Here is a 16,405-nt window from a genome sequence, read left to right as displayed (position 1 = left end):
GTTTCTTCAGAACCGCTAGAACCGAGAAGATTGCTGCGAAGATCCAATTTGATGTAGTGGCTGTTGCTTCTTTCTCCTATTGTCCGTCTGATGAATTGCGTGTCAGAGTCATCGTGCAACGTTTTGTTTGATACATAGCACGGTGCATCCGTCATCCTGCGGGGTATTTTGGCTTGAGATGTTCGTACGATGACAGTATTGGATTTACAGACACGACCATGTAGCTCGATGCCATAAATCCATATCGGCCTTGTTATCTTTTCTATAAATAAGTGTCTTATTCCTCGCTGATAATCCTCGCTTTCTGACAAGTTGTCAGTACATATTTTCGCATCTTCCATCTATTTTCTTTCTTTTTACCATTAATTGTTCCTTTCAATTGATTTTATTGCGCGCAACATATTGCGAAGATCTAATGGCTTGGCAACTGAATGATTGCGGATTTTGTCATTAGATGGTATTAATAGTCGCCAATCAAATCGTACTGTTGACAGCTCTGGTATTTTTATGCGGTTTTTACGCATTTGATAAAGTTTTGGATGGCATTGCTCTCTCCTAAAAAAGAAGCTTATACAGATTGACTTAGTCTCGTTGATTTTAGCTTTCCATTTGACAAGCTACTTTTGGAGCAAATTCAGGTGATCTTGAAGGTAGGAGAATGCAATTTTAGGATCTTGTGGCTTGCAAATATCGCTGCATCACTCGCGAACCTTCCTATTTTGGTGTTCGCTGTGGTTAGTTAGTCGAATATATATAGCGAACGTAGAACTGGAAAGAAATATACTATGCTACACATAGGAACAAATTTATACAGTGTATATTTTGTGCGCAGAATCAGCCTTTGAATCGATTAGTAAATTGTTGGCCAATGTCCATATTGTCCATCAAAATCCAATGGCCATCCATTGTCCATCACGAACAATCACTTGGGCGGTCGTAGACGAGCAGACGAGAATGAAGTATGTAAATTAACCGGTTAGCCGGTTTTGACGAGTACGCTCGTCACGAAGAACTGGCAATATTTTGTGTTCTGACGAGTATACTCGTCACGAAGAATTCGCAATATTTTATGTTCTGACGAGTATACTCGTCACGAAGAAGTGGCAATATTTTATGTTTTGACGAGTATACTCGTCACGAAGAGATGGCAATATTTTGTGTTCTGACGCATATACTCGTCACGAAGGACTGGCAATACTTTGTGTTCTGACGAGTATACTCATCACGAAGAACTGGCAATACTTTGTGTTGCGACGAGTATACTCGTCACGAAGAACTCGCAATATTTTATGTTTTGACGAGTATACTCGTCACGAAGAACTGGCAATACTTTGTGTTGTGACAAGTATAGTCGTCACGAAGGACTGGCAATACTTTGTGTTCTGACGAGTATACTCGTCACGCGTAAAATGTAGTTACAATTTGCTGTTTTAATTACAATTTAGCAATTGTAGTAAACTGCAGCAATAAAATTGAAAAATAAAACAGTCGAATCAAAAATTTATTCTGTATTATAGCAGCCATACATACTGTGTGTTTGACGAGTATACTCGTCATCGGTTGCTTTTTGCGACACAATTTAGGAACACGCTTTTGAAAGAGATCGCAACAGTTAACTGGCCGATAAAATTAAAGAACATGGTTTTTATTTCAAAATGTGCCAGGGAGAAGAAGATAATTTTCTCAGTCAGGTACCATCGAATAATCAATGGAAAATAAAATAATATTAAAATTAAAAACCCTGCGACGCAACCTTCACGCGTCTTCTGCTTTCTTCGATGAACGTTTTGGATGAAGAAATTTCCAACGAAGACAAGCAAGGCAATGTTTTAACTATTTCCACGTACAAATGCAACAACATTTAACTCGAATCGTAAATCCAACATTTATCCAATCGGACAGAGAGTCCTCGAAAGCGTTACAATTCTGAAAACTTTCCAACTAATGTAATATGAGCTCGTCAGGTTTTTATTTTTAATAATACAAGTTTAATAATTTAGTAATACCCTATAATAATAATAATAATAATAACGCGCTGTTATACGGTACCGCGATTATACGATTATTACGTGTTCAACATGTACAAGTACTTCACGGTACCCGATTTTAACAAACTTATATTCTTCTTCTTAGTACTTATTTTTAAATAAAACCATGTTTTTCAACTTTTCCAATTTACACACCTCATTGTTTATTTTCCCCCTGCAAGTTGTCATCCGACAACGTACATTGAGCCCCACCGTGCGATAAGAAGATATCTCGGGACTTCACCCGGGCCAACCAGACAATTATCCGCAAGGAAGAATCGATTTCTTGAAATTACACGGTGTTATCGTGGTGAAACGAGCGTGTTTTCCAACTTTCAGCTCCCTAGTTGTCCTAGGCAAGCAGTTGGATGTTCGTTTTAAAAAAAATTCCACCCGGACAGACAGGCGAAAAAGTAAGCTGAATGAAAATCGTTGGAAAGAAATTTCCTTATAATATACAGCACGTTACAGTCTTATCTAGCTTTTCTACATTTACTTTCTTTACATTTGCCTCACTGATTCAGCCACGATACGATTGCGCGGTTTCTCGCCAGCCATTCCACGCTGACCTCCTTTCCTCCGCTGCTACTTGTTTCTTTAATGTACCTGCGATCCTTCCCCTTGGCCCACCTGTCCCTTTCCCCCTTTATTTTCCTCTTTTTATTCCCTCTCTCTTCCTCACCGTCTCGACCGTTTCGATGGACCGGTACACGGCAATCCAGAGTCTTATTTAAGGGCAAGGTGAACGTACTGCTGTTGCGAGGTCAGGTTTTCAGTGCCACCTACGCAGAAGCCGTTGCATCGAGTTGTTATTTTGGAAAATAAAAGCTGCCTCACGCTCCTTTCCATTTTCGTCCGTTTTGTTTTGCGTTTGGTAAAAGGTGTTTTTGCTTCGAATACACCGCAGGTGGCAAAGTCACGAATAGAACGTGCCAGACTGACTGAGAAAGTTGTAATATTTTTAGAAGTAATCGATTAATTGCTGCTGTTGCAAAGGCATCTCACACAGCACCACTTTGAAGGAAACGTTTGTTTGAACAGTTTACGACGTATCTCGTAGCGATGAAATTATTTTACGGTTGTTGTTGAACGTTATTTATACATTTTCTTTGTTCGAGAATTTCTTTTGTATTTCGAAAGGATCGCAAGTTGACCTGACGAACATACTTTTGTTAGAGACACCAACTGTGGTTAACACTTTACCGATCGATAGCCGATTAATCGGTTTTTGTCGCCAACGCTTACCGACAGATAGCTTATTAATCGACTTCTTGTCGTTAACGTTTACCGACCGATAGCCTATTAATCGGCTTTTTGTCATCGATAATTTTTCTAATTATTCGAGCGGTAATTTGTTATTTAGTACTAAGGTACCTTGCTCAGTTGCGTCAGTTGCGTTGCTTTCTAAGCTCCTACAGTTTTATACCAGTTTGAAAAACTTACCAGCGAAAAGATTGGTATTGTAGAGTGTAAACCGAAACAAAGCCGGCGCCAGGGAGAATCTGCGCCTGAGTCGCCGGTCGGACGTGCATATGCTATTGAACCGCTAGGGGTCAGTAAAGTATCAAAAAATACTTGACACAGTCTCGATCATTTGGTTGACAGTCTTCAGTTTTCTTTATCGTTGTTTCTCTGTTATTGTACGTGTACTTGGTGAGTGGCTGTCATAGTGATATTTATAGCGTTATTAAACATTCTTTATAGTCATTTTGTAAAGCCTACTCTCCGGAGAAGTTTGAGTTTTAATTTAAACTTTCAATTAATCCGGAAATATACTTCCGTGAAATACGTGAATCGCGTGAAACGTACTTGACACACTTCGGTCTTCGTCGTTGTTCCCTTGCTATCGTACGCGTGCTTCGTAAATCGCTGTGAAAATTCTCTTTCACGAATAGGCGGCTGGATATTCGCGTGCTCGCTACTCCAATCGATTGGTTAACATTACGTGGCTACACTGTTAACGACTTGTAAATGGTTGGTAATTATAGCGTGAGACACAGCAACCTAGAAAGGAAGTGACATGTGAAGAATGCGCAATTAAGAAAACACATCAATTCTACGTATTAATCGCGATATAAGAGCGAATAATCTTCCTAGAGCCTCTGATGCCTAACGAAACGACATATTCGTATTAATTTCGAAAAATCAAGTAACGCAGCTCGGTCTAACTGCTCGTCGAGGTTAGCAACTAAGTGATTGCGGATTTTGTTGTTAGGTAGTATTACAAAATGCGCAATCACTTAGTTGCCAAGCTAATGCAATCTATTTTTCTGCTTATCGTTCGTTCTCCAGCGGCAAGTGCAACCTTAACATGGTCGCGATTACAATAATCGATTTAAGCGGAAAGCAAACACGCGGGGAAGCTATTTTTCCATCGTCGTTCGATCACGTTGCTGGAAAAATCACGTCTAATCGACGAAACGCCAACAATGATGTGACACGGTTGCGTAAAAAAGAGAAAAATATTTCAGGCAACCGATCGAAGCATCGACACTAATCGACGTCCAATCAACGTCTCGTTATCATTACGAATTACGTGTTCACGGGTGGCCGAGCCAGGAATTTGCACGTGTACAAAGCGAGAGACGATGGACGCGGCGCGGCCGACCAGGCTCATTAGGAATAAATCAATTAGCAGGCCGCCTGATTGCCGGCTCAACGATTCGACGGCTATCCAATTAACAGTTTCCTCTTGATTATCAAACAATACTCGATCTTTCGACGAAGACGAATCCCTGACCGGTTGATTCGCACGAGCGACAGGCGCCAACATCAGCTGAACGTTCGCGAATACGATTATTCACCACGACTTTAATTAAGTGGCTGGTGGGAGTTGCGTCGACGGGTCTTTCACCTTTGCAAAACGTACGGCGTAAGATGGGGAAATTTCAAGCTACGGAAGTTTTTTCATCGTTCGTTCGAAACTAAATCGATTCTTTTAACCTGACAAAATTTGTTTAATTATATTTGGTAAAAAGTTTCTTTCGTTTCATAAAGAAATAATAGACATTTTTTTGTTTTATTCGTTGTTTTATTACTACAAATCTATTGCTACAAATAAAATGATACAGAAGAAGAAATGTTGTGCACTCATTGTTTACTTATGTTGGGTTGGTAACTAAGCGATTACGGATTTTGCCATTAGGTGGCATTGACAAAATCCACAATCGCTTAGTTGCCAACTCAATAAAATGAAAGAAACTTTTAGGGCGATGTGAAATATTTGAAAACCTGGTAACTGAAGATTTGTGATCAATGTTTTATAACAGTTTGTGCAATCGCGATAGAAAATATGTGTAATTGTTGAGAAGAAGTGTTCCTCGTTTCGTTGTTGTTTGTTTACGTTGTTGTTCTTCTACGTGCTTGAAATATCTTTTATCACGAAAATACATACGTAGAGCAAATGATGAAGCTGTACGGGAAGAATCATATACGAATTTTCTGATTCGTCATATGCACGTGCACTACTTGTAATACCATCTGACGCACGCGGTGCGTCTACCTGGGTTTCTGTCCTCACGTCGTTCGAAAATTGATTGTAATACATTGACTGACGATTGATTGTATATGAAACGAGCCACGTATTGATCTTCGTTTTTACTCAATCGCTTTGTTTCGAATTTCTTTCTGAATGACGCGTTTCTAGTATAATTGCCAGATGTGATCGATAAGCGATAGAACGAGATGGCCACTTTGGAATATAAAAATAGAAGCGGTATACTACACGTGGGCGAAAACAAAGGCTGCAAACACGTACTTTCGATGTGGAAATACGATTTCGATTATAAACGCTGTTTCTTAACTAGTTAGCTACCTCTATCTCTTTGAAAATATTGAAAATCATGTACCTAAGATGTGTGGCAAAAAGTAAGCAATGACGAGTATACTCGTCAAGCACAGAATATGTGTAGCTGTTATGATATAGAATGAAGTTGTCATGATATGACTGTTTTATTTTTTAATTTCATTACTGAAATTTACTGCTATTACTAAACTGCAATCTAAACAACGAATTGCAACGACCTTTTACGCGTGACGAGTATACTCGTCAAGCACCACAGTATGTGGTAAAAAGCAAGTGATAACGAGAATACTCGTCAAGCAGCACAATCTGCGACAAAAAGTAAGCGATGACGAGTATACTCGTCAAGCACCACAGTATGTGGCACGAAGTAGGCGATGACGAGTATACTCGTCAAGCACCACAATATGTGGCACGAAGTAGGCAATGACGAGTATACTCGTCAAGCACCACAGTGTGCGTGGCAAAAAGTAAGCGATGACGAGTATACTCGTCAAGAACCACAATATATGACACGAAGTAGGCGATGGCGAGTATACTCGTCAAGCATCACAGTGTGTGTGGCAAGAAGTAAGCGATGACGAGTATACTCGTCAAGCACCACAGTATGTGTGGCTGTTGTAATATAGAGTCAAATTGTACTGAAACGACTGTTTTATTTTCTTCGTCATTTTTCTCGTCATAACAGAGAATATTTCCACTTCTCTGTGACGAGTATACTCGTCAAAACCAGCTAACTACTTAATCTCAAATCCATTAGTCGATCGCTCGAGTAATAACGAATCGTCTAACGCTTAGTGCCTGGTCTTTAGGAGAATTAAAGGAAGAATTCCGTCAGCTTCAGCGAGGTAACGAGTTTACTAACCCCTTGGCATGTAGGTTAAAAGGAATCGATGAGATTGCACGGCGTGCGAGCGCCGCGTATGCATCGCTCGCACTGTAGCCTGTGCAGCTATCGTTGTAGGAGCCACGGTTAACCAGAAGTCGCGAGCCGGCCGGCGTTAACTTCGCTCGCGAATCACAGCTTCGGCTTAATTGTTTCCACGAGGGAGATCAGCTACGAAACGATCGCGGATCGATCGAGCCAGTGGAAGCCAGTCGCGTTGATCGCTTCGTTGCTTCGTCGATTGCGCGATTTTAGGAGATCGCGCGATATAAAAAGGGAATTTTCAAGGGAAAAGATTGCCGTGCGTTTAAGAATCTCTTTCGGGTTAAAGACGCGATAAAGTTACGAGGTGGAATCGAGGCTATTGCAGGAGAAGTTGAATTGGAAGAAATTCAAGTGCAAATAAGTTTTTAGACGAACGTTTCGCTCCATTACACAATCATTGACAAAGTGACAATTGTCGATCACTGCAGCTTGTTCACTGCGCGGAAAACTTGCGACGTTTGAAGAGTTGTTGCTGTGGAAGGTTGATTCCTCGACAATATTTCAGATTGTGCTTCTTTGCCGGGCTATCCCTTGTTGGCTGGCCATTTTATCGTTGAAGGGGAACACGTCTGAGTAATTTGTCTCGTTAAAGTGTTCGTGTAGATTCTGAAAAACAAATGTAGTCGTTGGTTCGCTGCAGGATCCATTCACAAAATTCGAGTTAAAGATCGTAGCGTTAAAAAAGGATTTAAAAAGTACAAGAAATACCCAGACTCATAGCAAAGTATATGAAAACTATAGAGAAACTGTCTTCAAGCCTATTATCAATTTCAACAGATTAAAAATTACAAACTTCACATGTTCCTTGAGTCTCTTGTACTCGACCATGTATCTAACGATCCTAACCTAACCTAAACCTAACCTAAACGATCTTACACATAAGTCCAATACCTATGCTCTGTAACAATTAAGAAAATTAAACCAAAGCAAGGAGCAACAATTTCTGCCTCAAAAGGAATTTGTCACGAAATTGATGAGCTTCGCTAAAATCTATGAACAAACCTAAGTTTATAAGACTTGGAAATTTGTCATCGATTTACTTTTAAAGCTAAAGACGAGGCTACAAATCGTAGAAGTCTGTCGCCATCGAGAAACATTGCCCGACGAGATATGATAAAGCTAAGAGAAAATTACGTGCGGTTGTCGCAGGCTCGCTTTCAGCAGAAGCAACTGCAGGAGAAGGAGCAGAAGTTGTTGCAGCTTTACGACCAACAACAGCAACGAGCTTATCAAGTGGTGCAACGAGGCAGCGCCGGCTCCAACAGCTCGAATCATGCTACCTCCATCAGCCAACACACCGTCACAAAGACCTCGAGCAGCAGCCATACAACCTCGACCTCGCAAGGTGGAAAGGTGAGCGAATCCTCGCGTGGAAACGCGCCGCGCGTTGTCGTAACGCGGTTTCACGCTACGCTTTCTTGAATGGGCTAATGGCCGCTGTTTCGTGGCTGGGAATCACGACGAATCGCCTTTCAGCCTTTCGTTCCGTTCCTTCTCTTTTCTTTTTTCTTTTTTTTCTCCCACGAAACACACCTTAACCTGCTAACTGCGGAGTTTAGTTTCCAAAATCCCGTGCGCAGTGAAAATCAAGCGGCGACGAATATATACGTCGAACGCAGGGCAAATGCTCCTATGGTAAATTTTGCGAAGAAGATGAAGCAAAAGGAGGGAGGAGTAGATTTTTATTCGATAGAAAATTAACGATTCATCGTTGAGAAAGGCGTTGTTATTAAAAAATTAAAAATTGCTAAAAATAAGAAAATGAAGCGGGGAAGTGGCGGGATATACGCAGCAAAGTACACAAATGGGGATGCACTGGGGAAAATAATCGACACGATTTATAAGAAGCAATACATTATACGAAGCATGACTTACATTTTGCTAAAATTTTGTGTTTCTATAGCAAACGGTAATTTTTTATCTCACGCGACGAGTATATGCGTCAACCGCGCCGAAATGAAGTTTCTTAGAAACGTGTCGAATGCAATTACTTTATTATTAGCCGGTTAACAGCAAAACTACTCGCGCTTAAAATAAAATAGAAAGGATAAGGTGATCGATCGAAGGATATGCGAATAAGAAATATAAAATCTGAAAGAACGTGGCTCTTCGTGCAAAAAATTTTTTTTTTTATTATTTAATTTGCACTTTACAATTCGTCCAGCTGGACATTCGGTAAATCTTCGTATAAAAATACGCGGAAAGTGTAGAACTTTCGTGTACAGAAAAATATTTCTACGTACATACAGGGTGTCTCCGAAATCATGGCACGAGCGATCGTATTGATGGTGATTGTATTGATGGAGAAATAAGTGGAAGAAAGGAGAGCGACATTTTTTCGTTCGAGGCTTCGTTTTTTAGAAAAAGTGAGTTTGCAAACTCGTGAGCTATCGTCGTATCAAGTTTCGAATTATGAAACCTCCGCTTCTGGCTGGTGACACGATACGCTTCCTGTTATCGTCGTTGCCTTATCTCCGCGATATCGATTATTACTTTCCCTCGTTCTGTATTTAATTTGAACATTGTTTCATGAACAAGGACGAGATTAGTATTTTTTTAGGAATCACTTCTTTAATCAGAAGACAAATCGTCAGGTTGTTCGTGTTTCAATGGTACGGACACGAGCAGCAACAGAAGTTTCGTAATTGGAAACTCGCAGTTAACGCACCTGGGGTACCCGATGGCTTTTCAAACTCATTTTTTCGCCAAAACGAAGCCTTCGCTGGCAAAATGTTATTCTTCATTCTTTTACTTATTTCTGTCTGTAAATATGGGTGTCCCGAATTTAAATGTGAAAACTTCGAACGCGTACAGGGGGCCGGATATATTAAGGAAAAAAAGTCTGAAGGACCGGTCTGAAAATTTCATTTAAAACTGTACATTCATCGTTGTTTCTTTGGTTCATCCAATTTTTCGCAAATGCTTACATTATCTGATCAATCGATTTTTCCATTTTTGTTGATATCAGAATTTGCATAAAGTCGGATGAACAAAAGGAATAACAATTTCAAATTTAATTTTCAAACTGGCCATTTCACAAGCTCTGAGATTAAAATTAGTGCTAAGCACGTCGTTATCGTATATTATCATCATACTGATAGAATAATTCGACAGCGAGTTTTCATTTCGTAGCGGATTACAGATCCCTTCGTGATCTTCCCTCAACTGTCGCCTCCGCAGTTTATCCGCTTTTTCCAGGCCCGTACACACTTGCCATTTTTGGACAAATTGTAAAGTACGAATTAAATAATAAAAAATAAAAAACTTGCCATTTTGTCCAATTGACTGGCTCTCACGCCGGCTCGGCCAGTCAGTTCTTTCTTATTACTATTACCCAATAATTAGTTATCGGTTATTGGCGCTTGTTCGAGATCGGAGAGCAACTTAGCAGGGGAATTTGTTTACGCACATTTGGTAAGCTAGAAAAATTGACCGAATGTCCAGCTGGACAAATTATAAAGTACAAATTAACGCTTTATCGACCGATAACCGATTAATCGGTTTTTTGTTACCGACGCTTACCGATCGATAACCCATTAATCGGCTTTTTGTCGCCGACACTTACCGATCGATCACCTGTTAATCGCCTTTTGTCGTCGACAATTTTTCCTATTATTTGAGTAGTAATTTGTTATTTAGTACTAAGGTATCTTGCTCAGTTGCGTCAGTTGCGTTACTGTGAAAGCTCCTACAGTTTTATACCAATTTGAAGAACTTACTAGCGAAAAGAATGGTAATGAAGAGTCTAAACCGAAATAGAGCTGGCGCTAGGGAGAATCTGCGCCTACTACCGGTCGAACGTGCGTATGCTGTTAAATCGCTAGCGGTCGGTAAAGTGTTAAATAATAAAAAAAGAAACTTGTGCTTATCCTTGGCCGCCAGAGGTCCTTCACAGATTTCCTCGTTCTCGTTGCATTTGGGAGAAAGTCGCGACGAAAGAAACGAAAACGTTTTCATTTCTTCATTTGTTTATTTGCGTTATGGCACGTTTCCGCATCAAATATCAGCAGAACAATGTCCGGCTGCAATTAGAGCGGTCGTTGTTGAGTGCAATGCTCGCATCGCTGCGTGAGGCCAGTATTTTGAACAGTGTCTTCATTAAATAGACGATAACGCGAACAAACAAGCGTAGAAACGAGAACTGTTTTGCTCCTCTCACCGCGATTTTCTCCAAGAGAAAATCCCTACGGGACTTTTCTTCCTAACCAGTTAACTTCGTTCGACGTATATACTCGTCGTGTAAAATAAAACAGTAGCATTTGCTATAAGAATTGAAGACTTTGGTAAAAAGTAATACAAATGACATTTAATGAGTTAGTATATTTATATTTCCAATAATCTTATTATGTATTTTATAAAAGAAGTTTGATTATTTGATTAATCTCTTTGGTGTATCGATTATGTATTATTTTTTACAAATTAAGTTGTTTATTATTTTATTATATAAGTTGTTTATTATAACTTATCACTTTTTGCCAATTTATAAGTTTTTAATAACAATACCGTTCTCAACGATGAATCGTTTATTTTTCGTCGAATAAAAATGTAAAATTTATTGTAGGAGTAGCCGCTCTGCGTTCGACGTATATACTCGTCGTTGCTTAACTTTAATTACACGCCCCGTCAGGGACTTTTAAAACTAAATCCCGCAGTTCAATGCTTAATTTATCCATCCTCTACGCCTTCGCGAAGTTTTGACATTGAAGTTAAGCACACCCTATATATAACACTGATATTCGCATATAACATACGGCGTGTTGCATAAAATATCTGTGAAGAATTCGAAGCAAGGTGGATGGTTGCATTTATTATTGAAGAAAGGTAAGAAGATTAAGGGTTTGGCGAGCCTTGACCGCAATCTTGAGAATTCGTAAGTGAGCGTTGTCGAGCGTGGAACCAGTTTGTCGGGAAGTGAAATTATGTCAACAAGTAAAGGTAAACCTTCGAGTAACATTGAACGAACTTGTTCTGAAAATTTGTTACAATTGCGAGGATCAAAAAATAAGAGAAACGATCTCTTCTCGTGATTCTTTTCTTTTTTTTTTCTTTTTCTTTTTTTTTTTTTTTTGTTCATCGTCACATCTCCTGATAGATTGTTGCTGACTACGATTGCGTGTACTCTATAAACATACTAAATACTTTTATACTATTTGAATTATACTATTTACATGCTACATTTGCTACAGTTACCTTGATTAGTGCTGTTAATTAGCAATTAATTAGTTGGCAAATTAGTACAGTTTGTACACTTCTAGAAGATGGATAAGTTTTAATAAACAATTATTCAAACTTCTCCATCTTCTATCTTATCCATCGTTGCTTTCAACCAGTTAGCCGTTTTTCGCGAGTATACTCGTCATGAAGAAACATTTCGTGTTACCATGAACCTGCCACTAATCAAATTCAAAACTAAAACGACTGTTTCGTTGCAACTTAATTCCATATTATAACACACACTCTGTGCCTGACGAGTATACTCGTCACCGCTTACTTTTTGCATTGTATTCTGTTACTTTAAAATAATTGCATATTTCTGACATATACAAACACTTGCAACGCTATCTCATCCATCATTGCTTTCAAACAGTTGCCCATTTTTCGCGAGTATACTCGTCATGAAGAAACATTTTATGTTACCACGAATCTGTCACTAATCAAATTCAAAACTAAAACGACCGTTTCGTTACAACTTAATTCCATATTATAACTCACACTTTTCTTGACGAGTATACTCGTCACCGCTTACTTTTTGCATTATATTCTGTTACTTCAAAATAATTGCATACTTCTGACATATACAAACGCTTGCAATTCTATTCTTATCCATCGTTGCTTTCAATCACTTGCCCATTTTTCGCGAGTATACTCGTCATGAAGAAACATTTCGTATTACCACGAGTCTGTCACTAATCAAATTCAAAAATAAAACAACTGTTTCGTTGCAGCTTAATTCCATATTATAACACACACTCTGTGCCTGACGAGTATACTCGTCACCGCTTACTTTTTGCATTGTATTCTGTTACTTCTAAATGATTACATACTTCTGACATATACAAACGCTTGCAACGCTATCTCATCCATCGTTGCTTTCAAACAGTTGGCCGTTTTTGGCGAGTATACTCGTCATGAAGAAACATTTCGTATTACCACGAGTCTGTCACTAATCAAATTCAAAACTAAAACGACCGTTTCGTTGCAGCTTAATTTCATATTATAATTCACACTGTTCTTGACGAGTATACTCGTCACCGTTTACTTTTTGCCACACGGTTCAGGCACATTGCTTTGCAAAGTTACCAAAATGGTCGCAACAGCTAACCGACTAACAAACAGCGACAAGATTAATCGTAAAAATAACATCTGTTCGCGAAGGTGAGGCAGATGTTCGACGAAAGACGGCAAACGACGGTGAAGGGCATCGACAGAAGCTACCCACTGGAGCCGCTGGAGAACAAATCGCGGAAACAGACGAACGGAAACGGCGTGCAGAAGAACGGAAATTTGACTGTGAACCGACAGTCGGTGACTGTGAAACGAGTAGCCAGGGCTGACGTGAACAGCAATTTGAACGGTGGCAAACCGATCGTCTCGTATCACGAGGAAATCAGTCGAGAATCGTTCGGTCCGTGCGCGCGCCAGCACCAAGAGGACGACGAGTTTGGAAACGAGAACCACGTCGCGCAATATGCGAATGGAAACCATCGAGATGAGGTAACGCTCTTTTTCCAAACGTCCCAATTTTCCCTATTGAAATAGCATTTCTTAACATATTTGCTTCGTATGTGTACACACACACACACACGTGATACATACGGTACGCGTTGGGTTCGTATTGCCACGTATTTTTACCATACGCGAAATAGCAAGTATCGACTTACCTCGTGCAAACGGTGGAATATCTCGGACACGAGGTGCAAGTTAAAGGATGAAACTTGGAAAAATATTTCCATAGTAATTCGTAGAATTTTCCTTGGCCTCTTGTAATAAACAGTAAACGCAAAGACGTAATTCAAAAGTTTATAGGACGAGCGTATAAAGACGTTGCATTCTTAAAACATAAAGCACAAGGGTAAATACAATTTGTTTAGCTTAGGATCAGATCTATTAATTGTAATGTGTAATTGAGATAAAATATTCCAGAGCTACGCTATCGTTTCCACTCGACGTATTTGAATACACGTACTTTTGCTATTTGACAATTTTAGTCGTGCACATAGCGCGGGGAAATATCCCCTTGGACAATTTTTACCTCGATATTTCAATTGCATTCGAGCAGGCACGTATGGAGGAAGTTTTGGACGAGGATATGATAGGAAGGAATCGTATGATGGCGAAACTTCATCTGATGGAGTACGACGAGACGTTGAAGCATCGTGTTAAAAACGACCTCGAGAGCGAGGAATTCCCCGAGGACTTTATGGTCGATGTTCCTGACAAGCTTCCAAAACAAAGTGTTACCAGAAAGTTATCTCAAGCGGAGGTCAGGTTGGAACGCTTTAAAAACGCGAACGCGAGGCGTGGTAACAACGTTACGAAGAACCCAGCCATTGCCCCGAAGAAACGATCTGACCCAATATTTCCAGCAAAATCCACTTGCAGGTACGTACAGAAATAAAGCCAGAAACAGAAAGTAGAAAATTCCAAGTCGTGAAAATAATAGGTAGATGGAACCGAAACGAGAACGACGTTATTTTTATATTAAAATGCTGGAAAAATAACTCGTATCGTATTTGCCGCCAGTGAAATCCATTTGGCCGCGAGTCTTCCATATTTATAAATCAATATTTACGGACACGAATCCGTAAATATTTATGAAATCCTTAATTTCATCCGGGCTTGCACACACACAAATACACATACGAGGAACAACGTGCCGCCGGTTGACAATATTTTTATAATTCCACGAAATGTTCTGTTTATCTGAGAATAACTGTTTATCTAGCCAAACGTCGCCGAGAGCGTTAGAAGCGCAATTTTATTTTATACCAGGCGGTAAAAGTAGATTGGAATTTAAGAGTGTTCCTTAAGGAAGGCCGTGGCAGTGCTGAACTGCCAGGTAACTATCGTTAGCTCGATAATTGGCCGTTGCAAGTTTTAACGCGCATTCGACATTGACAATTAAGATACGCCGTTCTCGTTGTCGATTTCCAATTTCCGGCAGAGATCATCGCCGAGACCATCAAACTACTGGGAACAAAATTCCCTGCATTTCTAACGATATTACAGTTGCACCGCGGACGTTTACGCGCATTTAATTCAGACAAAATGTACCCGACAATACCCCAAGATATATAAAATATCCATAGTACAGTTGCTGTAAGAAAAACAAAAAAAATTTTTCCTTACGTTTCTTCGATCTTATTCACAGAACTGTAATTCTGCATAAACATCCGCGGTCTAGTTACAGCAAATTTCAACTAACGATAATTCGAACAAAGGATGATATTTCATGTGATCTTTGTTAGCACGTTACCGACCGCTACCGATTCAACGGCAAACGCACGTCCGACCGGCATCTCAGGCGCAGATTCTCCCTGGCGCCGGCTCTGTTTCGGTTTACACTCTCCAATACCATTCTTTTCGTTCATCGCGAACGGTACTGAGCGAGGAACCTTAGTATTAAATAACGAATTAGTGTTCAAATAATCGGAAAGATTATCGTCGACAAAAAGCCGATTAATAGGCTATCGGTCGGTAAGTGTTGATAACGAAAAACCGATTAATAGGCTATCGATCGGTAAGTGTCGGTAACAAAAAACCGATTAATCGGCTATCGGTCGGTAAAGTGTTAATAATTGAATGGCTAAAGATATCGTCGACTGGCTGGATATCAGCAGTTGCTGTTGCTCAATGCGCCATCGAGAAGCTTGGCAAATGTTCCGTTGTTTCGCGTAAAACAACACCACACGCTGTATGGTTACCATAGTCGGCTAAATCGTTTGGTCAAACACGTAAACTCGCGAAGATATCTTCGGCCAATCTAAAGTATCTTGAAGACATTGTTTCCAGCGTTTTCTGCGTCAGTGTTAGATCGTAACTTGTCTTTACACTTCTGTACCGTGTCATTGCTTCTTACAATTCTCATTCTGCCTGTCTATTCACATCCTTTTCCTCTTCTTCCGTTCATACGCCGCGCATCTTCTGCTGTTTTCCACTTCTCCTCTTTATTTCGTCTTTTTTGTTCCTCCGTCCCGTGCGTTAATCCACCACAGCAAAGAGTTTGCCGAATAAGTAAATAAATCAAATAAATATTTTACATTGCAAATGAATAAATGTTTCTGCTATTTCAAAAAAAAAAAAAAAAGAAAAAAAATGGTACATACGAGGGAAGAAAAAAGAACTTAGAGAATAGAGAGCATCTTAACGCGCAAGTAGCTCGCGCCTTTCGACGATCGGATCGAACGTTGACAAATGCGAACTCTCCGGCCGCTAATTGGCAATCAGCGCTAACAATCCGTCGCTGCTTTCGCCCCGCCAAACCCCTCTACGCCGCCGATTAATTTCTCGTTGCATAATTGCGATCGCTGACTAGGCTCGACTCGTTTAAACCCACGCAACCGTAGTAGCCTAACAATACGTGCTCCCTGGAAGTGATCATCCTTGAAAGAACAACTAAATGGCGCGTTTCCGGCAAAGTTAAAG

General features: G+C 40.0%; 1 protein-coding gene and 1 long non-coding RNA gene across 6 annotated transcripts in view; one reads left to right on the top strand and one right to left on the bottom strand.

Annotated features, from left to right (window-relative positions):
* LOC100649977 overlaps positions 1-16,405 on the top strand; it is an 89,133-nt gene that overhangs the window by 60,251 nt on the left and 12,477 nt on the right. For 3 of the 5 annotated variants that reach the window (XM_048413796.1, XM_048413798.1, XM_048413795.1), the window contains 3 exons: positions 7,910-8,113; positions 13,136-13,474; positions 14,040-14,362. In XM_048413796.1, coding sequence (XP_048269753.1) covers positions 7,910-8,113; positions 13,136-13,474; positions 14,040-14,362 — 866 coding nt within the window. Of the gene's footprint in view, positions 1-3,548; positions 3,681-3,831; positions 4,002-7,909; positions 8,114-13,135; positions 13,475-14,039; positions 14,363-16,405 lie in introns of those variants that run through there. The other 2 variants (XM_048413800.1, XM_048413799.1) reach the window with 2 other exon arrangements.
* Positions 2,457-3,601, bottom strand: LOC125386727. Its single transcript, XR_007227112.1, has 2 exons — positions 3,471-3,601; positions 2,457-2,809 (listed from the first exon to the last, which is right to left on the bottom strand). It is a non-coding gene; the product is annotated as an uncharacterized LOC125386727 (long non-coding RNA).

The sequence above is a fragment of the Bombus terrestris genome, chromosome 17, assembly GCF_910591885.1.
Source record: "Bombus terrestris chromosome 17, iyBomTerr1.2, whole genome shotgun sequence".
Taxonomy (NCBI): Eukaryota; Metazoa; Arthropoda; class Insecta; order Hymenoptera; family Apidae; genus Bombus; species Bombus terrestris.
This window is presented reverse-complemented; position numbering and strand designations above follow the sequence as displayed.